Raw genomic sequence first — 25665 nt, 5'->3', positions numbered from 1 at the left:
GTAAACTGTTCTGAACTACTTCCCCATGCAGACAGTCTTATTTTGGAAGAAGTGTGTCTGCATAGGAAGTTATCCTGAAATACCTAATCCATGTTGCATTCATACCTTCCTTTGTGTCCCGAACAACTTCCTGATGCGTGTGCACTGTACGAGATGACTCCTGTATTCAAACCCTTGGCAAACATTACCTAACAGATATTCAGTGTGTGGTAACCCTTTGAAACAGGTAGACATTCTTCTTCCTTATTTACAGACAAAGAGACTGCTTTTAGAAACCAATATTACTCACAGGTGGCTATACGCATGTAAAAGAGGCCATAGGTCCTTCTTTGCAAACTGTATGTCTCAGAGAAACAGGACTCCAGCTAAATGTGTGATATACATCTGTATTTCACACCCTAAAGGCTCATTGAACCATGACATCTACAGAAACCTTTCCTCTCCTTCCTTGCCTGGCTTGCCGAACATCTGTCACACATTGCGCCATACCGGAAACAGGAATATGCCTTACTTTGTCACTTGCTGTATCAGTCACAGGGAAAAAGACAACAGCAGCAGAGCAGCTGGCTTTTAGGTTCTTGAGAAAATACACGATGACCCACAAGTGTGATGCATCGGAGGCCTTACTACACGTGAAACAGGATGGGCGTCATCAAAGTAGGTTATACCTTAGCTCAGATCCAGGTGTAACGCAGGCCCAGGCTCACCTGTGCCCTAGTAATTAGTGACATCAAGGCCAAAATGTGTCAGCTGAGGCCACAGGAAACAGGGTGAGATACAAGCAAGAAACGCATCCCCTTTTGATTGCCTGCTATGTCTCGTGGCCAGCTACTAAACTTGTGTTAGATATTTTGGAGTACTAGGAGCAACAGCTGTGCACCATGCTGGGCTGTTTGCCAGAAGCTTTCGGTGATGCTCTGTCAATGGTCTTTATCATCTAATCAGCTCTCCATCATTAAAGAATTTACCCCTCCAAGGTAGGGAAGGATTACCCAGTGTTCCCATTTTACAGGTGGGGAAACTGAGGCACAGATCAGCAAGATGACTCTCAGGGTCATGCAAGGGGTGGACTGGACACCTGGGAACTGAACCTGGTTCTCTTGAGTTCTGGTTTGGACCTTCAACATCAAGGACTTGCAGCCCTTTACACCTAACTGGTTACTGACATGTCCATTGCTGCTGGAATGGGTTGTAAAGGCCTGAGGCCTGCTTTGCTGGGCTCAAGATGGGAGCCTTGTATAGTCAGCTGCAGTCATAGATAGAGGTCGGTGAGACAGGAGGCTTGCTGGGCTGCTGTGGCCCTGCTGGAGGGGAAAGGGAAGACTGAAGTAGGCCAGGTCCATGGGTTCCAGGACTCTGCAGACTGTGCCCAAAGCTAAGCCTGAGATTGCAGGAGTGCATCCAGCCCTCAGCATAACCAGGTGCTGTGGCCCTTACAAAAGAGAGAGGTAGTTAGCCATGTCAGCCTGAAGTCAAGCAGAAGGCAGGACAGATTTGCACCTTATAGACTAACTACATCAGAGATGCATCCACTTTTATAGACAGCCACCTAATTGCATCAGATGCTCTGATTTAGTCTATAAAGGTACAAATCTACCCTGCCTCTGCCTCACAAAATAGCCAGAGGTTCCTATAGCAGCAATAGCAAAGCCCATCTTTGCAGCTTTCCAGGTGAGGGATGCAAGCACCTGGCAAACATTAGTAGACACTCCTGGGAAGGTCCCATGGCCTTCTCATCCCAATTCCACCAATGGGATAAGGAGCACAGGGCAAGAAATGACATACCCAGGGTCAGAGGCATGGCTAGGAATAGAACCTGCCGCCAACCCAGCGACAACTTTGTGCCACAAGGGTTAGTTCCAAAGTGACGAGGTGAGAAATAACCCCCATCCCCCTTTGTGGTCCCCATCAATTTTGCCCAAGGTAAGAAAGTGACAGCAAGTGTCACACAGGAACTGCTATATTTGTTCTTCCGCTGCAATAAATTACTGAAATCAAGTCTCAGAATAGCTGCAGTGGAACAATTGAACCTCTGCATATTTTTCCTCCTCCCTGGTGTGACTTTCTGTCACTTCTTAAGGAAAAATGAAGTAGCCCATGACCCATTAGGTTTTTGTAGGCATAAGAAATATGTGTAGTGGAAAAGGTGGATAAGAACTGAGATTTACCTTGAGCTACAATAGTGTTTCTCAACCTTTTTTAGACTTGTGGAGGCCCCCTCAGAAAATGCCAGCTTTCACTTATTTTTTGACTACTGAAAAATAGTGGAGCAATTTTTCTGTTTGCGGAGAGCTCAGGACAACCACGAAAGGGCAAAATGTTTTTCCTATTTGAAATCTCTGGGTTTCTCTTCCAATGTCATATGTAGGTGTTTGCACACTTCACAAGGCTAATGTTAGGCAGCAACCTGTGGTACCCATAAAAGCATCTCCAGCACCTCAGGCAAGCAGGTGTCTCAAATCCCATGCAGGGCCCCATGCATTCTGCAGCAGGGAAAATTGCTGCCAAACTCCACCTCACTGCGTTTTTCATGCTTTGGCTCTTACTTGAGACAAGAACCTTGAAAATGGGAACTGATCCTAAGCAGGGGCAATGTTATCACCTGGATCCCATAAGCAGTCTCAAAGCAGTCTCAAAGGAGCAGCATGCCCCCCACCTTGTCTGCAAGAGCTGTTAACTCTGCAACAAAAAGGCATCCTTTTAACAACTCACTTCACCACTGCCACAACAACTGCAGCTTTCAGTGCTGAGCCTGGTAACAGAAATATCCTGATTGTCCTACACACACCCCCTGCCCCACACCAAAAACAAAAAAACCCCAACCCTCCCACAGGTTCCCAGGGGGCAAAACATCCAATCTTCTCCTAGCCGCCGCCAAAACCTCCTGCATATGCCTCCAACAGCATAATGGAAAATAGAAGTGCGTGAAATGAATGGAGTTCACTATCAGAATGGATAGTGCTGCACATTGCTCTCTCAGTTGAATTACTGCTAGTCACACCATTGCTCCGGGTTTTTATTTCAACACAGATGCCCCCTCATCTCTAGGCTTCTCCACCAGCAGACTGCAGGGGGGGGCAGGCAGTATTGCAAGTCTTAAGATTGCTCAAGGGCACACAATAGCCTGATGAAGAGAGCTCCACCACCCCCACTAATTTCAGTGGGCGCTGAAGATGGATGCTCGGTCCCACATTAGGCTGAGCGCGGGACCATGCTGCCATGTAGACTAAAATGAATACACAGCTCTGCACAGAGCTGAACACCCAGCCCTCGGGCTTCCTTCTTGCTGCGGAGAACGGTACAAGCTCCCCCACACATTCAACCACATATCACATGATGAGACCATGCTGCCCTGTGCACTCACACCTTTCCCATCAAATTGCCCTTCTCACAGAACTGAAATAATAGCTGGGCTAGCTACGAGCTTGCAAATGCTCATGAGCATAAGGAAACCAAGGCTGCACTTATAATTTGAGCATGTGCAGTCTAAAGGCTGCATTTACACTGCACCTACAAATCAAACCATGGCCACATTGGGTAAAATTGTAGCATAGATACTTAACAGTGTGCGGCTTTGTAGCCTTGCTGCGTAATGTAAGGGTATAGGCTATTACAGAAATCTATTTAGGTCCCTGTTGCAAAGCTTAGGTCTCAGCTGTTACAAGCACACTCTGTAAGTAGGCATGTAGGATCGGAACAGGTCCCTTGAATCAGAGTCCAGTGCCTTGCAATCACAGGCATTTATGCCATAGAAATGAGTGAAGTCAGCAGACAACTGGTAGGTGAAGTGCTATTAAAGGGGGTTCCCGACTGTGTGGCATAGCTCCTTGGTGTTATAATAAGCTAATGAGTTTTGCCGTGTTTTGTGCAGCTCCTTAGCTGGACCTCTTAGCCCCCAGCACGCTGAAACCTCTAGCAAAAGGACCTGCTTCGCTGTTCCTGAACAGCAGGCTGTGGTTAGATGGTACCTATAAAACAGAAAGCTGTAATTCGGGCACTTTTTTAAATCCTGGGCCAACCCCACATCCAGTGTAATTTAGCTGTAGTTGTGCCAGGGATGTATTTGGACACACTGTCATGAGGGAGAACAGGGCTGGAGGACTGCAAATAATAGAAAAGAGCCATAAATAAAGTGGGGTTTTTTTTATTTTTTCCTTCATTCATGCTGTTCCTCGGAGAAAACTGAGCCCTGTGCAGAGGATAGATGGATGTGTGTGGGTGAGAGGATGCCTGTGTCACAGAGGACACCAGTCTGGTACAGCCCCAACCACGGCATGTTAGCTCAAGCTAAAGCAATTCACACTTTCCAGCACTCTGAGTTCCCAGTTCAGGCTCTTGTGTGTCCACGAGCTCCTATACCGCGCAGGGAGGCTGCTCTGATGCAATGTCATTACAGCATTAATATCCAGAACCAGATTAACACATAGGCCAACTAGGCATATGCCGAGGGTCCTGAGCTGCAAAGGGACCCTGGTGCTCACCTCCATGACCACAACACTAATGGCCCCATCTGCCTCCCTTCCCTTCAATTCCCTTCCCCTCCGCTGGCCTTACTGCCACCGTGGCTGCTTCCTAGTAGTGGCTCTGAGCCCTGCTCACTGCAGGTGGCAGTGCTGGGGGAGGGTGTCAACCAGCTTGGGGCCCACAAATTTATTTGCCCAGTGCCCACTAATTAATGAAGTCTGCTGGAGTGTGGTAATTACTGCACTCCAGCAGACTCTAGCATCATGCGCATCAGCATCCCCACATTGAAAAACAGTGGTGGAGTGCTTTAAACTAAAGCTTGTTCCACAAGTTTTAGTTTGAAGTGCTCCACTGCCATTTTCAGCATGGGAACACTGATACACATGATGGTCCAGGCACTTTTAATTAGCGCAGTTCTCTATACTGGGTTCATTAAAGCACACCCCTCCTACCCCACCTCCTGGAGCACGTCTGTAAACGCCCCAAGAGAGCAGCTGCTACACTAGCACACAGCCTATGCTTCACCTATGCCCTCCAACAGGTGCTGTGGTCCAATGGTAGACACAAGAGATTCAATGGGACTGAGGCGGTAGGCAGGGCTTTGCACTGGCTCTGAGTCCTGAGGCATATTCTGCCCTTAACCAATCTCAGTCCCAGCTGGGCACTTCTACACGTTCATTAATGTGCCTTAAATACTGCGCATTTAGTTTAGTACTTCTTTAATAAAGTACTAACTAAATGCGCAGTACCTAGAGTTACTGCTCAGTAGCACCTGTGCATGGTTATTTAGCAATGCTTACTGTACATTAGCCTAATAACACTGCACAGTAGGCCATTAGCATGGTTTGTGCTGTGATGCACTAGGTGTGTCTACACATGCACATTTACTGTGCAGGAACCTACTTTATTACACAGTAACTTAACTTATTGCACAAAAATTATTGCACAGTACAGGTGCGCTTCTACACATGTACACCCATCCTGAGCAGTAATTATGGTGACTTACACTGACTTGGGCATAAATTTGCTACCTGCATCATAAAGGTAGCAAATTTATACCTGGTTAGTTACTGCACAGTAATGCATGTGTAGACAAGTCACTGTGCAGTAACACTGTGTATATGGACTGACTTGGGACTAACTGTACTCCCAAGTCAGTCCATACACAGCATTATTGCACTTTTATGCCTGCACGTGTAGACGCCAGCCTAAATCTGCTTATTGTGCAGCAAACTTAGTGCACAGTAAATGCATGTGTAGACATGGCCACTGAGACGCAGATGGTTTAGGCCCCAGAGTTCAAATGCTTCTAAAGCAGTAGTGTAACTAGGGGTAGAGCCCCAGGCACTGACTTTGTGGAGGTGTGCACAAATAGCCATGGACACAGCATCAGCACCTTGTGCCAATGCCACCAGCACCACGGTAGCCAGTGCTTCCCCAAGCATTGTGCGACTGCCCTGCTCATGTGTTTAGTATGACTGTTACCCAATGACACCCTGAGGGAGACGGGGTATGATGTGATGGTGCAGGCACTAATCATTGGGGTACTTGGACCTGAGCAATGCCTGGAGAGTACCCTCCACTACTAAGAACTGATGACATGCTTCCTGGTGTCTGATGATATCTGATAGTCAAGACAAATCTATGCCGAACAACATCATAGGGCACCACAAGTGTGAAGATACCCAAAGAAGAGCCACCAGAAGTGGGAGTGACAGGATGGCCTGACCCATGCCCCCACAGCCATGCCATTACTTTACAAAGATTAGACTGTTAATTCCTTTGAATATCCCCTACCCAGGCAACTGCTCACCGCATGCTAAAGCCATAGTCTAAAAATATTTTCCAACTTCCTACCAAAGTGATTACTATATGCGAGTTCTTGTTTCTCTTCCCTCCAAAGCATCACATGGAAACTTCTAAACCCATTTGCCCCAGGCTGACACTGAGCTACATGACTAACTGCACATCTTAGGTTGCATTATGTTAACACCAGCTGTGGACCCACGTAGCTACCATGGGCAGAGTCCTATATAGTCTTCCAACTCTACAAAGCCAAATAAAATAACCTTAATTTTGTACATCTTCTAATTAAGCTTACAAAAACACATAGTGAATCTAACTCAAGGGCCCTTAATTACTGTTAGCCAGCTGATTAGAAAGGCTGGCAGAGAAAGGCACAGGGATTAAACGTTTAGTGTGTGATAAAACAGTTGCATTTATATCTTTGTCGTGCATTAACGAAGTACAGGCACCAGTCAGAGTTAATTGGATTTCTTATAAACAAAGAAATAATTCATCGGGGATTTCCTAGATAACCATGCAGGTGTACGCTATCAACCTACTTTGATATATAAACCAATTAATTGTTTTCTTACCGCTAACCCTTCTTTTAAACCTTTTTCTAAAAATAAAAATAAAAACTGGAAGCCATGTTATGCGAGATCTTATTTTTTAGCTATAATCCACAAGGTCTTTGAATCTCCCTGCTTGTTATATTTTTTGGCAGCCCAACAGAGCCTGATACTATATTACTTTGGTGCTTGCAACCTGTTAGGAAAGGACAGGGAGGTAGTGGAACTTGGTTAGAAGCTGAGATCTTCTTAAACTAGGGAGGAGGAGGAGGGGAAACGTGGGGAGGGAGACAGAGGCCTCCTTGAAGTGGATACCTAGTTGAGACAAAGTTATGCAGAATCCTTAACAGTTAAGTCAGGGGCACAGGGACTCGTGTTATCTAACAGTCAGTGCCAGTATCCTGGTCAAACTGCTCCCTTCTTCCCTAAATCCTCGCTGCCTTTTCAAATGAACTCTATGCTTCCTTCATCACATGTGCTCATCTGCTGCAAGGCCGCAGCTATTTAATGGCAGCTGCACTTCACACCAGAACTGGCTGCATTTCAGCCTGCTCCTGTACACAGCAGATAAGGCACAGCAGAAACCTCCCAAATAAAAGGCACTAGACACATGCAAATGACTATCATTACTATAAATATTACCGGGCAGCTCCCCTCTAGGGGTAAATTACCATAACTCCGTTTGCCCCAAAACTCTTGGCTCCCAGTGAAAAAGTGCCAGTTGACACCAAACAGGCTGCACAGCATCAGGTCATGAATCCAGTATTCAGTCTTTGTTGTCTCCTGCCAGTAAAACTCAGGCTCATAACAGTCTCCTGAATCTAACCAGATAAGGACCAATTCTGAACCCCAGCAGACAACCCCAGATCTCTGCCAGGCTCAATGACACTGGAAGCCCTTTCCCCAGCACCAGAGCAAGTGTACCCTTTTCTGAAGTAGCAGGCTGACAGCAACAAAAGTGGATTAATGAATGGGGGTCCCTGCTTTGTTGCAGATAAAAGCAGTGGCCATGCTGGCCATGCGTGACATGGAGGGACGTTGCTGCCAGGTGCTGCAGCAGCTGGTCTAAGCCATGGAGGGCTGAGGGGCTGCCCCCAGAGCTCAGCCCGTGCCACGTGCATGCAGCGGGCAGTGGCTTCGTACCCCGGTGCTGGCTCCAATGCAGACCTGCAGGCAGGGGTGGCCGCAGCTGCTGCCCCAAGCCCAGTAGGCCAGCACATCCTGCTCTGACCGCTGCTCCTGCTGCACCAGCCAGGGATGGGGCCCACAGTTGTGGGGCAGGGTGCAGGTCAAGGGGGGTCTCAGGCCACAGGAAGAGCCCCTGGGCCCCAGTGAATCTTAATCCATCCCTGAACAGCACACATTTCTTTTTTCTCTCCTAGCCAGGAAAAATCCTTTTTCTGGAGTCTGAAGTTGCCCTTACAACAGGATACTGCAATAGATCTTGGAAATGGCTAATGTATTTCACTGGGACACCTCAGTGAGGACAGGAAACAAAAGGTGCCTCTTTCTCACACAGGTATGAAATCAAGCTAACCCTCAGTACAAACAGCTTCCTCCAAGTGCTCCAGTCCTGACATATATTGTGGCTAACCATGACCAAAAGAAGGTTTGTATTAACTGACTGTGCTGCAGCATTACACCTGGTATATCGCAGTTGACTCATTGCCATATCACCAGTTTCTTGCAGGGGTGAGAAGTTTCTGGCACAGGCTGAATCAATCTGACTCAAAAGTGTGCCAGGGTCTTTTTTAAATGCACCTGATGACTTCAGTGCTCTCACTGATGAAAAACTTCACCATTTCCCCTGGCCCTGTGTGATTATTATTACTATTACTACTATTACTACACCACCCCTTTCAAGGAGGAGCACATGCAAGTGAAACTTGCCCCAGGTCAGGCTCACAGCTAAGATCGGCACTCCTGGCTGACCAGTGCAAAGGGAGAGAAAAAGTGCCTCTTTGTTGCCAGTTCCCAGCACAGGCTAAAACATTTTAAGGCCTTTTTTTTTTTTTTTTAATTATTATTTTTAAAAACCTTTTATTACAAAAACTGACACTATCAAACACATTAAGAAAAACAACAAAGAAACGAAACCCACCTGAGGTTTCACAAAGTTAATACAAACTCACTTTCACAAAATTTCCTAACATTCACAGAAGAAACAATATCACTTGTGACTTACTGAAAACCCCATTTAGAAATCATTTAACTTGCTTCTTATATAATTCCAAGTTCCCTCACCCACTCTTGGAGCCCCTTATCCATTTTATCAGAGGGGGAAAAAAAAGAAAACAGGCACTATTAAACACATTGCCGCTCGATTCTCGTTTGAGCCCCCCCACCACGACGGTCCCACCTCCCAGCGCTTCTCCAGATAGCCATAATTTCTCCCCCAGGGGACCCCGCACTCCTGTAGACCCAACACCTGCGCGTCCAGACCTTGTAAGGTGGTATACATTGACTCCCATCTCTGTCTCCCATATACACTTCTTACATTTAAGGATGCTATAGTCAACGCCATCATGGCTATTTTCCAGACAAAAGCCTACTTCGTTAAACATCCGTTCCGCTACTGGGATCTGAGCTGTCTTCCCCCACTTTCCGCATCCCCGTGGCCCTAGCCAGATGTTTGATCGCAGTCGGGCTGAGATAGCCACAAATGTCCGCCCTCCCAGACTCCTCAACCTCTCGTCCCTCCACCAGCAGCTCCCCGCTCTTCCCCTTGTCTCTTTCCTGTGCAGTCCCTTCTGTCTCCTGGACCGTTCCCCTTTCCTCCTCTATTCTCTTTTTCATAGGTTTAACCCTCCGCTTCTTCTTTCTTTTTACAGGGGAGGGTTCTTTCCCCTTCTTCCCAGACAGGTCCAAGTCCATGGTTGCCGAGTCCGATTCGTGTGCCCCTTCTCCCGCTGCCTCGCTCTGCTCCTCCTCCATGTGTTCCTCTCCTCCCGACTCCAAAAGCTGGTCAGCCGCCTCGATCACATCGTGTCTCTGCTCCGCTTCCGGTGTTTCCTCCACTAGGAAGTTGTCTACATCCAGGTTGGTGGACTCCGCCTCCTCTGGTTTTTCTTTATCCCTCTCCTCTGCTGCGTGTGACTCTCGGGCTTTGTTCGCGTAGGACAGGGGGCACTGGCGCTGCAAGTGCCCCTCACCTCCACAAACAGTACATTTCAGTTCCTCTTTACAGGCTTGTGCCCGGTGCCCCCTGCCGCCACACCTATAGCAAACTGTCAGGCTACAGAAGGCCGCCAGGTGTCCCGCCAAGCCGCACCTGCTACACAGTTTCGGCTGGCCATGATAAGTCACATATCCACGGTAGGGCCCTATGGACACGACAGAGGGCAGGTGTCTCACCGTGCCGGGGTGTCTGGGGTCTTCGTCCAGGATGACTCTGGCTCTCCATGCCCCGGTCCAGATTTGCCACTGATCCAGGACCCGCTGAATATCGAGGATCTTTTCGACCCACCCCTCCAGCCACCTTCTGACATCTGCATACTCTAGGTCATCTGTATACATTTTAAAATATAAAACTCTCTCCCGTGCCTTCTGGCCTGCTTCAAAATGCAGACCCCGTAAGTCCTCCTTGTCTGCTACTTCCGCGTACCGGGCCCAGAAGGCCGCGTACGCCTTTCGCCTCCAAAAGGTGATATTCCAGTGGCGGAAATTATCAAAAGCCACCACGCAACTTAAATCTTTAGGGTTCACACTCAACTCTTCAAAAAGCACCCTGGTCATAAAGTCTGCTCTCAGCATAGTTGTATTTCCTTTGACCCCTTCTGGGGTCAAAGTGGCCTTCACCCGCAGCTTCAGCGTTCTTCGGGGGTCTCCTTCTTCCCACAAACAATAGGAAGGTTCCGGGCCCTTCCGGGCAGATTTACTGCTCTCTGCAGAGCTCCGCCTCCCTTCCGGCAGCGGGACCGCCCCCTCTCTAGAACCTTCTTGCCCAGCAACATTACCACTCTTCCTCTCCGAAGACACCACCTTGCCTCTTCGGCCCACCGTGGACCAGTCCCCAGCCACCTCCGACGCCATGCCGCCAGAAAGCTCACCCGAAACACTCTTCATTGTCGAAGCCAACAGCATCTTAGATGAAACACTTGCCAATCCATACTCTTCAAGAATCAAGGCTTGTTTCCACGCCGCCTCCTTCAGCAACCAAGCCTCTTCGTTCTGCTCCACTACCTCCATGGCTCCAGCAAGTCAGCAGACACACCACGCCACAGCTCATGGTATCCCCCCGGCCGGGGGAGCTCGCCTACGTGGTCACGCTGCTTCCAGGGAGAGGCTGCAGGGATCCCAGCTTCTGCCTTTGTATCAGGGCCCCTAGCATGCTTTGCTGGGTGTAATCCTCAGCCTACCTCAAAAAGCCTCTTGAACCCAGTCACTGTGAGTGCTTTTAGGATAGATCTCACTGCTTCGTCATCAGAACCCCCGGCTGTGCCTGTTTCACGCGGGTGTCAAAGGGAAGAACCTCTGGTCCAGCACTGGTCTCTCGCTAATTAAGCAATTATCATAATGAAAACAGTTTATTCCCTAGGGCATGCCTCTATCTCTACCTGCAGGGGGAAGGAATCATTGCTTCTGGAATGAACTGAGCACTTTTTGGTCATTGATCTCAAAATGCTTTTGAGAAGGCAGGCACCCATCACTACAGCCTTTTTACAGACAAGGAAATCAAAGCACCGACAGAGGAAATGAGATGCCCAGGACCTAGTAGATTCTGCCCAGAATAGAGCCCCTCAGAAGAATCATACCACTGTCCTTGAAAAAGGAAGACATTCCCTGCAAAATCACATTTCCCTCCATGTCAGCACATATATCTTTGCCTCCTGGCTGTCTAGCAGGTCAGCTTCAAGAGGGTGGCATGGAGAGGACTCTGGACAATGCCCAGTCTCTTAGAGTACTATGTTAGAAAAGGTCCGCACACACCTAAGTCTCCCAACCCCTGAGCAGGCACCCTAACCACTCAGCCACTCTGCTTGTTTCCTCCTTTATTTCACACAAACCTGATCTATCCTATTTTGCCAAAGGTGGAAACAGGGACCCTAGGCCAGTAGTGGCAGGGGCTGCCTTTCTTGTGCACCTCTTAAGGGGGAAGCCAGGACTGGTGCCCAGGTTGTCCCATACTTGTACAGCTTTCCAGCCACTAGCCTAAAAGCCAAAAAAAAGCCAGTTGTATAGCTCCAGAAGTGCTGATTAGATGTATAAAGTTAATAGGATTTCCTTGGTATATTTATACAGAACCAAGCCCAGGAGGCCTCTCCGTATTTCTCCGCCAAATAAGAGACATTTTATATGGATGCCATGCTTGCTTTAAGAAGTTCCACAAGGACTTTAAAAGAAAACTAGTATATTAGTTTGTGATGGTGCTAGCAACCCAAGTGACAACCTTAAGCAACTCAAACTTCTTGGAGACAGATTTAACGTGCAGCTACCCACACCTCAAAAAACACCACTGGGGTCAGCAAAAGTTGAATGCACATACTCCTACAAAGTGTTTTGACCATAAAGCACCTTTAAACAGCCTTGCACACATTGCTGTTCTCAAGATGCAAACCCCTTACAATTCCTGCCTTTGTTCAAAGATCTGAGCAAGTTATTTTCATAAAAGATTTTAATCTCCCAATGGACTGAGTTTGGTTTTGGGTTTAATTGTTTTGTAAACTTGAATTCATTCCTCCTCACACAACATTTCCCCTGCTTTCTTTTTAATTTGTTAATCGTAAGTTTATTTTACAAGCAAAAGAAACTTGGTCTAAGATGAGATCATGTCTGGCTTCATTATGACCGTTTTGAAATTGTATTTTGTTTTAAAACGCACTTTCTATATCACAGTGAACACATAAGTGGCAGGGCTTTGATATTACAAGAGGACCCAATCTGGATCCGTGTAGGCACCCCATACACAACCTTTAAAGCTCTATGCTGGCATCTGATCACATAGATGCAGTGCCGGGATCACAACCCTAAAAGTGATACAAGGAAATCAGTCATTATCTTGCAGTATTGCAATTGATCTCAGTCTCTGTTCCAATTCTTTGGTGGAGCCCCATTGCAAGACTGCTAGAGCACATCTGTGCACTAGGCTTCTTCACGTCCTCTGTATCAGGCAATCAGTTCTGAAACACTGAATTTCAGGAGGAAAGTTTTGAACAAAACAAACAAAATATTACATTTCCCCCTCTTGTTTCAATCTGCACAGGAGAGGATCCCCCCAGTGACAAACTAGACTGCTCTCCAGTTCTTGTCTGCACACATTCTTGGGGCTAAATTTCCCCTGATGCCACCCCAGGAAGATCTGGGGAGGTGCAGAAGCATCACTGGAAGCAATCTTTGCTTTCATTCTGCTGGGCCTTGAGACCTCCCTAAAGGTGCTTTCTGAGATGGAGTGAAATGGTTGAAACAAAAGTGACTTAAAGATGTTTCAACCCCTAGGGCTGGTCGCTATCAGAAAAAAGGTACCTTTTAAATTGGCATTAGCTTTAACCCATTTTAACTATAAGGGTCAAGATGTAGACAGATAAGCTATTAGCATGTTTTAGCTGAAGGGTGTTAACAAATTTTGGCTTTTCCTCTTACCTGGCCTTCCTTGTGCAAGTGCTGGAGCAGCCAACTAGGGGCCATACTCTTCTTGACCTGCTGCTCACAAACAGAATTGATGGGGAACGTAGCAGTGGATGTAGCAACTTGGGCAGCAGTGACCATAGGATGATTATTGAGTTCAGGATCCTGAGGAAAGGAAGGATGAAGAGCAGCAGCTGAAGGACCCTGGACTTCAGAAAAGCAGACTTCGACTCTCTCAGGGAACTCATGGGCCGGATCCCCTGGGAAGCCAGATTGGGGGGGAGAGGAGTCCAGGAGAGCTGGCTGTACTTCACAGAAGCCTTACTGAAAGTGCAGGAACAAACCATCCTGATATGCAGGAAGGCTAGCAAGTATGGCAGAAGACCAACTTGGCTTAGCAGGCAACTCTTCAGTAAACTAAATCACAAAAAGGAAGGTTATAAGTGGAAACTTGGACAAATAAGTAGGGAATATAAGAGCATTGCTTGGGCATGCAGGGATGAAGTCAGGAGAGGGCAATCGGAATTGCAACTAGCAAGGGATGTGAAGGGTAACAAAAAGGGTTTCCTCAAGCATGTCAGAAACAAGAGGAGGATTAGAGAAAGTGCGAGTCCCTTACTGAATGGGGGAGGCAACCTTGTGACAAAGGATATAGAAAAGGCTGACATGCTCAATGCATTTTTTGCCTCCGTCTTCACAGGCAAGGCCAGTTCCCAGACTAGTGCACCAGGTAGTGCAGTTTGGAGAGGAGGTGAGCAGCCCTCAGCAGTGAAAGAACAGGTTAGGGACTACTCAGAAAAGCTGGATGTGTACAGGTCCATGGGGCTGGATGCGATGCACCTGAGAGCCCTGAGGCAGTTGGCTGATGTGACTGCAGAGCCATTAGACATCATCTTTGAAAACTCATGGCGATCAGGAGAGGTCCCGGATGATTGGAAAAGGGCAAACATAGTGTCCATATTTAAGAAGAGGAAAAAGGAGGATCCAAGAAACTACAGACCAGTCAGCCTCACCTCAGTCCCTGGAAAAATCATGGAGCAGATCCTCTAGGACCCATTTCTAAGCACTTGGAGGAGAAGAAGAAGATTAGGAACAGTCAGCAGGGATTCACCAGGGGCAAGTCATGCCTGACCACCCTGATCACCTTCTGTGATGAGGTGACTGGCTCTGTAGATGAGGGGAGACCAGTGGATGTGGTGTACCTTGATTTTAGCAAAGCTTTTGATACAGACTACCACAACATTCTTGCAGGCAAGCTAAGGAAGTATGGGCTGGATGAATGGACTGTCAGGTGGATAGAAAACTGGTTGGAGCATCAGGTTCAGAAAGTAGTAATCCAGCAGCCGGTATCAAGTGGAGCACCCCAGGGGTTGATCCTGGGGCCAGTTTTGTTCAATGTCTTCATCAGTGATCTGGAAGATGACATAGAGTGCACCCTCAGCAAGTCTGCAGATGACACCAAGCTGGGAGGAGTAGTAGATATGCTGGAGGGTAGGGCTAGGATTCAGATTGACTGAGACAAATCGGAGGATTGGGCCAAAAGAAATCCTGTGAGGTTCAACAAGGACGCGTGCAAACTCCTGCACTTAGGACAGAACAATCCCATGCACCAGTACAGGCTGGGGGCTGGCTGGCTGGGCGGCAGCTCTCTGGAAAAGGATCTGGGGATTATAGTGAACAAAAAGCTGAATATGAGCCAGCAGTGTGCCCTTGTTGTCAAGAAAGCTGACGGCATGCTGGACTGCACTGGTTGCCAGCAGGTCATGGTAAGTGAGTATTCCCCTCTATTCAGCACGGGTGAGGCCACATCTGGAGTACTTTGTTTGGCTTTCGGCCCCCCACTACAGAAAGGATGTGGACAAATAGGAGAGAGTCCAGCGGAGAGCAACAAAAATGGCTCAGGGACTGGGGCACAGGACTTATGAAAAGAGACTGAGGGAACTGGGCTTATTTAGGCTAGAGAAGAGAAAACTGAGAAGGGATTTAATAGCAGCCTTCTACCTGTAGGAGAGTTCAAAAGAGGATGGAGCTGGACTGTTTTGAGTGGTGGCGGATGACAGAACAAGGAACAATGGTTTGAAGTTGCAGCAAGGAAAGTTTAGGTTAGATCATGGGTGGACAAAATGCAGCCCACGGGCCGGATGCAGACCGCCAGGCCATTCTAGCCAGACTGCAGAGCCCCTAAAAATTTAGAAAATTAATATTATCTGCCCCTGGCTGCCTGTCATGCGGCCCTCAATGGCTTGCCAAAACTCAGTAAGTGGCCCTCCGCCAGAAATAATTGCCCACCCCTGGCTTAGATATTAGGAAGAATTTTCTCACTCGGAGGGTAGTAAAACACTGGAGCCAGTTACCCAGAGAGGTGGTAGAAACTCCATCCTTGGAGGTTTTCAAAACCCAGCTAGACAAAGCTGTGGCTGGGATGATCTAGTTCGGGATGGCCCTGCTTTGAGCAAGGGGTTGAACTACATGTGACCTCCTGAGTTCCCTTCAACCCTAACTTTGATTCTATGGACCTTCATTTATACACAAATCTTGACCTCAGGCATCCAGTACAATAAACTGGAATGGCTGGAGATATAGACTAAAGCCCAAGAAGACAGCTTGTCTGCTGGTAATATGACTGCTCAATAGCATGGACGCTGGCTAGCGCTATGGAACAGCATTTGATAGTTGTTAGTCCTCCAAGAGCAGCCTACTATTCTCTCCCAGATCTCCTTAGACAGTTGTTCTTTTCTTGCCATCTACCCATTGTTAGTTTGGAGCTTGCCTAGCAATGACTGTAGGCCAGTTCAGCACTCATATTGGCTCACAGCTTCAATGATCAGCAGCCTTCTCCTCTGGTCAGGCAGAAATCCTAGTCTGATTCTGTATGAAAATGAAAACCAAAGATGCAGCATCTCTGCACATGCCCAGCTCAGAGACTAACATTAAAATACTAGCTATAGGCCTCCATCAGTGTTGCTACCAGACCCCAGTAGAATTGTTACCGGGTTAGATATTACCAGTCACATCAGGCTCCCTTGGTTCGGTTGGTCTGCACATGTGCTGTCAGGATATCGTCTTTGACGCAATGCCCCTAACGAGCTTCTTATGTCAAAGGAAGAGACCACAGGCTTCGGTTCTTTGTGACAAAAATTCAGTCAGGTTTATTATCTATGAACAAGTCTAGACACTAGCATCCATGGCCAACTGATATACAGTGCTAGCCAGATCATTTGCAGGCATGGTACAGACATGAACATAACCCCTAAGCCCAAGTCCCTTTCTGTGCCCCGATCAAAATAACTGTGCATTTGCAGCAAACATATCCGAGTTCTCACTAATTACTGACACTTCTTTAGGTGATATCACCCACATCCTGCTTCTCTCCAGTTAATGCAACCTTCCCAGCAGATACAGATACCCGTTTTCCAGGTCACTCAGGTCTTTGTTTTGTGGTCTGGACCAAATCTCATTGATTAATTCTATCTTTTGGCCTTGGAGGAACCTCTAAAACTAACAGGCTACCTTCTTAGCATGTCTGTGCAAGTCATATATACAGTAATGCCAACTCTTCCAAAATTATTGTAGAGTTGCGATTTCTAAGTAAAATTAAGTCCGACTCGTGATCTCGCGATAGACCTCGCTCTCAAATCTCAGGATTTTTTCTTCTGGTGTGGCTCACGTGAGATTTGTACAGTCCTCCGTGGCTGGGCCAAGCAGGGTCAAAGTTTGGGGTGGACCCGAGGCGAAGCCCAACTGGGCTGGAACCGGCAACAAAGTCCCCAGGAGCCCAGGCAAGGCCCAGCTCTGTGTGTGTGTGTGCGTGGGGGGTAGGGGTGCAGGGAGCCCCACCAGGTCAGCACCAAGCCCAGGGCCACAGTGGGAGGTGGGGGGAAGGAAGAGGTTGCTGCTCAGGGCACATGCAGGAGGAGCCGGGGGTGGGGAGGTTAGAACAGAGCATCTCCTGATTTATATACCAAATCTCTTGCTTTTAAGAGTTTGTCTCTTGATTTGTGACCCAGTGGGGTTGGCAGTACTGTATACGATATACCTTCAGTTCATGCTGTTAATGCATATACGAATTGCAGAGGCCCTGCTGACTATTAGTTGTATTAATCCATACTTGAATAAAGCCTAAACTGGACTGCAGCTACAGGGACAAGACCACAAGGACCAAGACCCAGACTAGCAAGTTCAAGGATGACACCTCAGGAAAGGGAGCAGATAAGAAACCACTGAACTGGACATCAATGCCAAGAGAAAGTGCCGTTAGGTGTGCAGCACAGGATAATCCGAACAATTTCAAGCAACAATCCAGAGTGTTAAAAGTCTGCCCTGGTGTGGTCTGAGTTCTTTGCCAAAGAAAAATATGGCAATCTTTTTCCATAGCCAAAAAAATGAGTGAAAACTAACAGCTAGCACTTTGACGGGTATATATTGCTTTTAAAAAGGTTGAGAACCATTATACTACAACCTCAAAAAGCATCACACTGAGTTGGATACCTCAGAGACTATATCCATGGAGCTGCCAAGTAGGGGGCAGGGAGGTGTTCAAGTCATACAAGGTTAAAAAGTCAAGCTAGTTGAATCAAGAGGGAAAAAAAGATTACCCATTTTACTTAGCCTGATAAGGATACCTGGCTTTTATACAGTACTTTCCATCAGGAGGCATCCAAGTGCTTTACAAAAGAGGTCAATAGTCATTTCCCCATTGACCAGAGAGGAAGTAGAAACACAGCAAGGCAAAGCAATGAATGCAAGGTCAGCTACAAGGCTTCAACTCTACATCTCCCTAGTCCACGCTCAATGCTCTGTTCACAGGGTCCCAATCACGTGTGCACAATGCCAAGAAGTGGAGGCACAGCCAGCCCCAAATGATTGATACACAGAAGTCTAAATGCACTCAAACGGTGCTCCACAGCCATTGCTATATGAAATGCAGCTGGAACATCTGCAAAGATCAAGGATGTTAGGATGTCTCAGTTCTATTAGGGTCCCAGGTCAGCAATTCTCAACCATGGGGCTGCAGCACCCTGGGATGCCTTTACATCCTTTTAGAGTGCCATGGAGTACCACGCTGTTAGCACTTCTAGCTGTGCAAACAATGCATGAATAAAACCCCAAGATTTCAGATAGGGATCCCTAGTGACACACCCATTCTGCCCTGTTGTGGTCTTTGAGATCTTTGCAACAGAAGAATTGCTGTTATTTTTCTGTAGTCAAAAAATGAAGTGCAAACTAAGAGCTGACATTTTCCAAGGGAGGCCTTGTGTTTAAAAAAGGTTGAGAACCACTGCTCTAGGGACTTTATTTCACAAGACACTAAACACTCACACCCTAAACAGTTAGGCCTGGATTTACCTTTTAGCACAGAGGAGTTTCAGTGTGGGGAGTGCTTGTGTGCCTGCCTGGATTGGGACCTGAGCAAGCAATACCCATGCAGAGACTGAGGTTGTGCACAGCTTAGGGTTGACAACAGCAGGTGGAGATTTTCACCTCTAGATCACGTGGTGAGCCCAGCTCATTAGGGACCATAGCCCATCCCCAGGCGATGGCCCATTTGGGATGAGCTACTGTTCTCAGTGCTGCGGCTAGTAGAGAGCTCCATATGACCATTTAATTAAATGTCATCCTCCTCACTCACCCTCAAAGGTGCGAAGGGCTCTCTCCTTCCCTCCTGGGCCTCCCTGGCAGAGGGTAGCAGCCTGATGTGAAGCACCCATATGAAAATCCTGTTGAAGCTACTCTGGGTTCAGAGCGAGCACCTTCCACCCACTCTCAATCCTTTTTCCAGTAGAAGTACTTCTTTGACTGCAGACACTCCCTTCAAACCCTGAGACCTGATGTACAGAAAGTTTATCTTCTCTCAAGTCACTCAGGGTACCTATATGTGTGCTCAGGGGTGAGGTGTTTTAAAGTGGTTCTGGGAGAGACACAGTAATTAAAACACTGCAATGTCACATGTATTAAGCCGCTGCACATTTAAAAATGGCCATGGGATGCTTTAACTAAAGCTCATTCGATAAGCTTTAGTTAAAACTCCCCAGTGGCCATTTTTAAATCTGCAGGGGCTTAATACATGTGACCCCAATGCAATGCTAGAGCATTTTAATTAAAACGCAGAGCAGATTCAATTAATTGAGTCTGCTCCGATGCGTTCCAGTCAGGACACAGTGGAGCATGTCTATAGGCAACCTTATCTGTTCAAAGAGGTAAGGTCTGCCTGTGGTTAAGAATTTTCTCCGAACTGCAGAGGATCTCACATCCACATCACCACGTTTCTCCTTTTACTCTTTCACAAACCCTTGGCCACAGCCCACCAACAGAAAGCGTCACATGTACTTCAGCTTTCTGAGAAGCGAGTGCATCCTTATCACTGTTGTCCCCTCCCACTCTTCCACATCAGTTTTGAAATCAGCAACCCGATGGCCAATTAGAGACTTTCCATGACGCAGCAATAGACACCTTATATGGATTCAACAGACAGCTGATATGCTTCAGCTCTTGTTTTGATCAACTTTGCATTCTATTGAGAAATTTTGGCTTTTATTGAAAAAACAAAAAGCAACCTACAATGCAATTGCCACTTTAACAGAACAAATCTATTATAATAAATAAGATTTTTATTAGTTACAGATAATTATGGTATTAAAGTGCTTTGAGCAAGGGTATGAACACAAACTTGGTTTAAAAATGACAGAAGAAAGGACTTGGGATTACTGGGAACTGTAGTGCAGAAGAAGTAGACTAACTCCTTATCTGTTGGCGAAGCAATGCCCTGGTTTCATAAAAGGCTCTGCTCAATATGTGCTATCCCACAGGTTAAGGAGAATGCCACTCATTTCACAGTTTAGTCTTTGGGTATGGACAAAGGAATAAAAAAAAGATACAGCCAGGTAAGAGAATATTCCACATTAGCTGCCTGCGTGTCCGCTTTTATCCTGTGTTAAGAGAAAACTAAAGCAAAGCAGCCTAGCCTTTAATGAATCAGGGCAAAGCTGCCCTGAGTTAGCTTTCATTTCTCATGGGATAAGAATGGACATGTGGAAAATTACCAGAACAGCAGACACATGGGGAGTATCCTCTTAACCTCACTGAAATGTGTTGCTTTGCCCACTCCCTTACAGCAGAAGTCAAGCTAACTGTCTGCAGGCAGGAGGCTGGTAGCAATCCAGCATGTACATGTCTCCAGAGCAAGAGGATGTCATAGGATCAGATCCAGCCCTGGGATAAGCTATAAATCAGTGGAGTTACATCAGGTGAAAGTCTGGCCCATTTTTCCTTCTATCACTGAAACTGCAAGACTCCCTTAAGTAGTCTAGGAGAGTTTGGAGCAGGGGCTAAATTTTCTCCTGAGATGCATCCCAGCAGCTGCTAGCAACTTTGGAAGGACTCGTATGCACACAGCAAGCCATGATTTGAGCTCAGAGCTGGGTTGTTTCCAGTTGGGTCCCCTTCCCCCAATTATCTACGCCACACTCATCTGTTCCCAATCCCTTCTTGTGCATCTCTCTCCATGTGAGAGTCGCTCACGTTCTCCTTCATCTGACTCTCTTCAGTGCTACATGTTGGCTTACGACTATCATTTACAAGGGCCTCCACCCACCTACAGTCTCAGCCATGCTGATTCCCCATCCTTTGTCCATTATATACAAACTTAAGACAGATTAAACAACAATAAGTCACAATAACAACAATAACAATATTAAAAGGAGACTGGACCTGTGGAGCTGGCCCACTGCAAATGTTCAGACTTTTGTGGCTCAGTTGTCTCCCTGGAATGGGCCAATAAAACTGCAGGTCCGTTGGCTCATGGCCTGTGGGGACAAAAAACCTGAAAGGCTCACTCCTATTCTACTTCAATAGCAGTTGTATATTCACATTCAGATTCCAGGTAATCAGCTTTTAAAATACATAAGTGATTCACTAAACCAGACAGAAGCCAAGCATGCTTGGTGACTACACACACACACATCTGATCTGCTCTCACTCTCCAAAGGTGCTCAGCTACGGCAATCACACATGAATAAGTGAGCTGCTCACACCCTCAAAAGCAGCTACACAGGCCTGCCTCTAATTCTGCATTTGACTTGAATGCATTTCTCCAAATGGGCAGCAGCTACTTTCCTGTTCAATAAAGCTTGCAGCAGGCTTCAGTGAGCCATCTACAGTGATCTGTAGCCAAGCAAGAAAAAATGGCCTGCAAGTGTTATCCAGGTCAGGAGTGGCAGAAGATATGGGATCACAAGAAAAGTATTTGCCAAGGTGGATTCCCCCTCCTTGTTCTTCATGTTAGGATCAAGAGGGTCCTCCAGTGGGATGGCCCCAGCTGTGTGAATAAGTTAATCTATTGCATTCTCAAGCTCTGTAGGGTGCAGCTCCTAGCAGATCCCCTTGTCTCGCCAAACAGACTGATTTTGGCTCAGCTGGGTTTGCTCTGCCATGGTGTCTTAAAAAACATGAAACTACTATATCTTCCCTTCAGCAGAGAAAGACTGGACAAGCCCCTTCCCTCTGCCATTTTGACTGGGCTGATCTTTCCTTTCCAAACACAAATCATTTGTTTTAATCAAGAGAAATAATGGTAAAATAGTAATAATTATAGTAATACAAAAATCCTTATTTCTTGAATGTCCCTCCCCCCATTCTGTCCTGTCTAAGCTGCCTCTCCCAACCCCCACCCCCCTCCCACCCACCTTCCTTGCTGCCTGGCTTATTTCCCCACTGCTTCTTTTGCCTTCCCAGACTATAACTGTTACTTTCTAGTGATGGTCACATGCTGCCTCCTCTCTCTCTCTCTCTTTGGGAACATCATCTCCCTTCATACATGGAACCTAGAGGGAAGTCCTTTGTTAAATGTCCTCCCTTCCACAGTTCTGCCATGGATGGAGCAGAGGAGTGTAGACTCTAGGGGCGGCCCCCTAGGGTAGGAGGGCTCCCATATTTAGTCTCCATTGAAAAGGGCTGAAAAGTACGAAGATTACTGTTCAAAGAGCAACTAATGAAAGGAGTGCATCTTCATTAGAGGTGAATTGCAAGAGAGAAGTCAAGGAGCTCAACAGCAGCTCAAGAAGGGAGTCATCACGTGTAGGCGAGGACACAGCTCAGTCCCTTAAGAAGAACAGCAGGACAAAATCCAGCAACAGCATCAAGGAGCAGCAGGAAGTTGTGCTGGCTCGATTCCATTGCAGCTTCATGAATTCTGGTTGTTTCACCATGCATTCCTTCACAAGAGTCTGTGTGTACCCGCCCTCCTCTGACACACAGATGTAGCAGCCATACTGGTCCTGGGTCACGTTCTCAATGAAGTGGATGCAGGGATGGTGGGTGGTGTTGCAGGTCTGGACACAGTTGTCATTGTGGAACCACTTGTATGTGGCATAGTGGGATTCCACGGGACAGCGAAGGTAGTACCGCGAGAAGACTGCCACTGTGACGTTATGGTAGCTCTCATGGCTATCGCCTGAAAGAAAAAAACATGTTGGGAGGAAGTGTCTAGTGCACAGCATTGCTTACTCTTGGCCACACAGCACCACTAAGCTTAGGGGAGGGGGTTGTGTGTGTCCAGAGTTAAGGCAACATCCCAGAGAGAGCCCCAGATAACTTTGTGGAGAAAGTGCATCCCAAGAAATACAATCCTACCAGGGATGTTGAAGAACTTTATTATGGACTCCTGATTAAGAGGTGCATGCAACTACAATGAGCCATGTTAACCTACTCCACCTCTGTCCTAAACCCCACATTTTTACTTCCCTCCCTCCCTCCCTCCAACAAGTGGCAAAACTATACAAGTCACTAATCATGAATACCTTTCAGCTTCTTGTAGTTGGGGCATACTTCCTGGGATGATTCTGCAGAGATATTTTGTAGCAATGACCTAAATAAAAACAAAATAGGAATGATGATGAAGAGCAGGAGTTAGGAAGGAGATCCATCCTGCAGTCCCAATTCCATGGTTTTGTTCCTGACCATCAGGAGATAGTGAAAGCTGTACCCACCCCCTAACTATCACCAGTCTAGTAGTATTTGGGCAGGAAGAGGTAGGCCTTCACACTGCACACAATTCTTGGTAGTATGGACAGGCCCAAAACTAACTGTGTTTAACTCAGAGTTGTTCCAGCTCAATCTAAATGGCTTTATTCTCACCTGTGAGACGAGATCAACCATAATTATAACCATTGGTGACTACTCAGTGCCAGGCTGTGTAAATGCTCAGAGATTCATTTAATACCACTGCTTGGCCCAGTTTCTATCAGCTCTGCTGGTGATCTCTTCCTTCCACCAAATACAGTGCTATACAACAGGGTTCATTCTGAAGTTACTGGAAGCACCTGTTGGGTAATGGCTCCGATCCTTAACACAGCTACGCTGACCATGATGGAGTTGCTGAGCTGAGAAGGGTCCAGCTTTAGGCAAGTAAGGGCATCACACAATCAGACACAAAGGTGGGTAGATATTGTTCCCTTTCACCTCTGCCAAGATGCTGGTCTGCATTGTTGTGCATAGCTGTGTTGCATTCCAGACAAGTATTTTAATGGTCCTTAGGACAAGGAAAAGGTACATGGAGCAAGGAACAGCAAGGAAGTGCAAGAACTGCCATTGCCTAGACACTGGATTCACCAGTGCCAAAGGACAGGAAAGGGGAAGCGACATTGTTGCAGTGCATGCACGTATCACATATGCGAGAGCACTGAAAAGGAAAGAGGTGTGGAGGGTCTGGTTACAGGTTTATTGCAACCAATGCTGGTATCAGAAACAAGCAATAAAACATATATGCTGCAGGAGTGCATAGGTGACACATACCGATTGCTATACACTGAGGTGCATTTCCCAGCGCTCCATCCGCAGTAAGGGTCCCTTGCCAGGACACACTCATCACAGCTGTTGCCATACATTTCGCACATGTCCATGGGCACCTGGACCACCTCGGTGTCTGAGCCCAAGTACAGCTTGGCCTGCAGGAAGAAAGCAGAAAAGAGCAATGACTCTGGCCGAACACTAACCCCTGGCCTTCTCCAGCAGCTTATCCCCATGTGGCTCTTTCCATTAGGAAGACTACTGAAGCTTTAGACAAGCTATTAAATGTGCACACAGAGGGGCTGCTTACCCCACTTCTGTTTAACAGCTAACAGGACAGCAATGCTACACAAGACAGGAACCCAACATTGCAGCTGCACTGGGATTAACACCTCTGTTCTTCCACAGAGTAGCATGGGCTCGGCCTTCCAAACATCTCCTCTCTGCGGCAGCCCTGGCTAAGAGAGAAGAAGGAGCTCACCCTTATGTGATCCAGGGTCATGGACTGGACAGGAACTCTGTTCTGGAAGGGCTGGATCTCCATGATGTTCAGGACACCATGTGGCATCTCCACCATTTTGTGGATATATCCTTTGTCTGCAAGAGACAGGAGCAGGAAGGTCAACCACAGACAGCAGAGGTGTTTGGGAAAGAAAAGGGATGGGCTGCAGCCTTGGCCATGCAGGGAACAGGAGAGGGAAGAGAAGCAGTTTAGTGATGGGGGAGGGAGTCAGCAACACTAGATGTAAAGACAGAATCTGTCATTGCTGTGACTGCTTCCTGCTGTGCTGGAGGCTGAGACCCAGCCCCATGGAGGAGGACAAATGCCCTCTATGCGAGTCCTGGCAGGAATAAGTACGTTACAGGAACCAGCTGCCTAGGGAGGAGGTTCTGGCAAAGGGCTATTCATACAATGGCAGAAACAATGGGTCCCTTTTTTGGAAACAGCCAAGGACAAAGGCTCTTCCCATAACTGAGACCTCTCGCCCTTATATCCCACAGCTTCCAAGAACCGATTCCCCTTGTTGCCTCTCACGGTCTGGTAACAGATTCTGCATCCTTGGTGCCAAGAAGGAGGGCACAACTGTTCTGAAACATCATGGGCAGGAAAAATCAAGCCCACCCCATGCCCTTTCCCCACATTGGAGCATTTGTTTAGACTCCACGGCTGTTCCGTCTTCTGCTGCTTGTGAATCACACAAGACCAGGGGAAAAACGAAGTCTCAGCCTCCCACAATTAAAATGCCTGGGGCAGACCCTCCTTGTCCCATGTCTGAGGGCCTGAAAAAAACCCTCTCAAAGTGCTACAGCACCTGCATGAGATGGAGAAGTCTGATAAAGTCCTTCAATCCCATCCCCGTGCCCAGCGGAGCCAGCACATGGTGGGGGGGTTGCCACCATTACCCCAAAAGGCAGAGCACTGATGCAAGAAAGGCAACTCAGGCCTTGCAACGCCATGGTGCCTATTTAAAACACTCAGAAGGGCCTCACTGAGCCTCAG

At 47.3% G+C, this 25665-nt stretch overlaps 2 protein-coding genes across 2 annotated transcripts in view; both read right to left on the bottom strand.

The window, feature by feature from the left end:
• Positions 1–9171: 9171 nt before the first annotated feature.
• On the bottom strand, positions 9172–10801 carry LOC149852465 (uncharacterized). Its single transcript, XM_090029295.1, has one exon. It carries the CDS (start codon positions 10569–10571, stop codon positions 9375–9377), a length of 1197 nt encoding a protein of 398 aa, XP_089885421.1. The 5' UTR covers positions 10572–10801; the 3' UTR covers positions 9172–9374.
• A 5763-nt stretch (positions 10802–16564) lies between these two features.
• The window catches only part of SEMA7A (semaphorin 7A (JohnMiltonHagen blood group)), a 47022-nt gene continuing 37921 nt past the window's right edge, over positions 16565–25665 (bottom strand). Inside the window, exons 11-14 of the mRNA XM_090028559.1 lie at positions 24646–24761; positions 24171–24322; positions 23177–23244; positions 16565–22830 (exon numbers count right to left, since the gene is read on the bottom strand). Of these exons, the coding sequence (XP_089884685.1) occupies positions 22472–22830; positions 23177–23244; positions 24171–24322; positions 24646–24761 (695 nt within the window). The 3' untranslated portion in view covers positions 16565–22471. The remainder of the gene's footprint in view (positions 22831–23176; positions 23245–24170; positions 24323–24645; positions 24762–25665) is intronic.

Source organism: Crocodylus siamensis, chromosome 15, assembly GCF_052110815.1.
Source record: "Crocodylus siamensis isolate JL-2025a chromosome 15, ASM5211081v1, whole genome shotgun sequence".
Lineage (NCBI taxonomy): Eukaryota > Metazoa > Chordata > Crocodylia > Crocodylidae > Crocodylus > Crocodylus siamensis.
The sequence above is the reverse complement of the archived record's forward strand: the minus strand, read 5'-3'. Positions and strand labels throughout refer to the sequence as shown.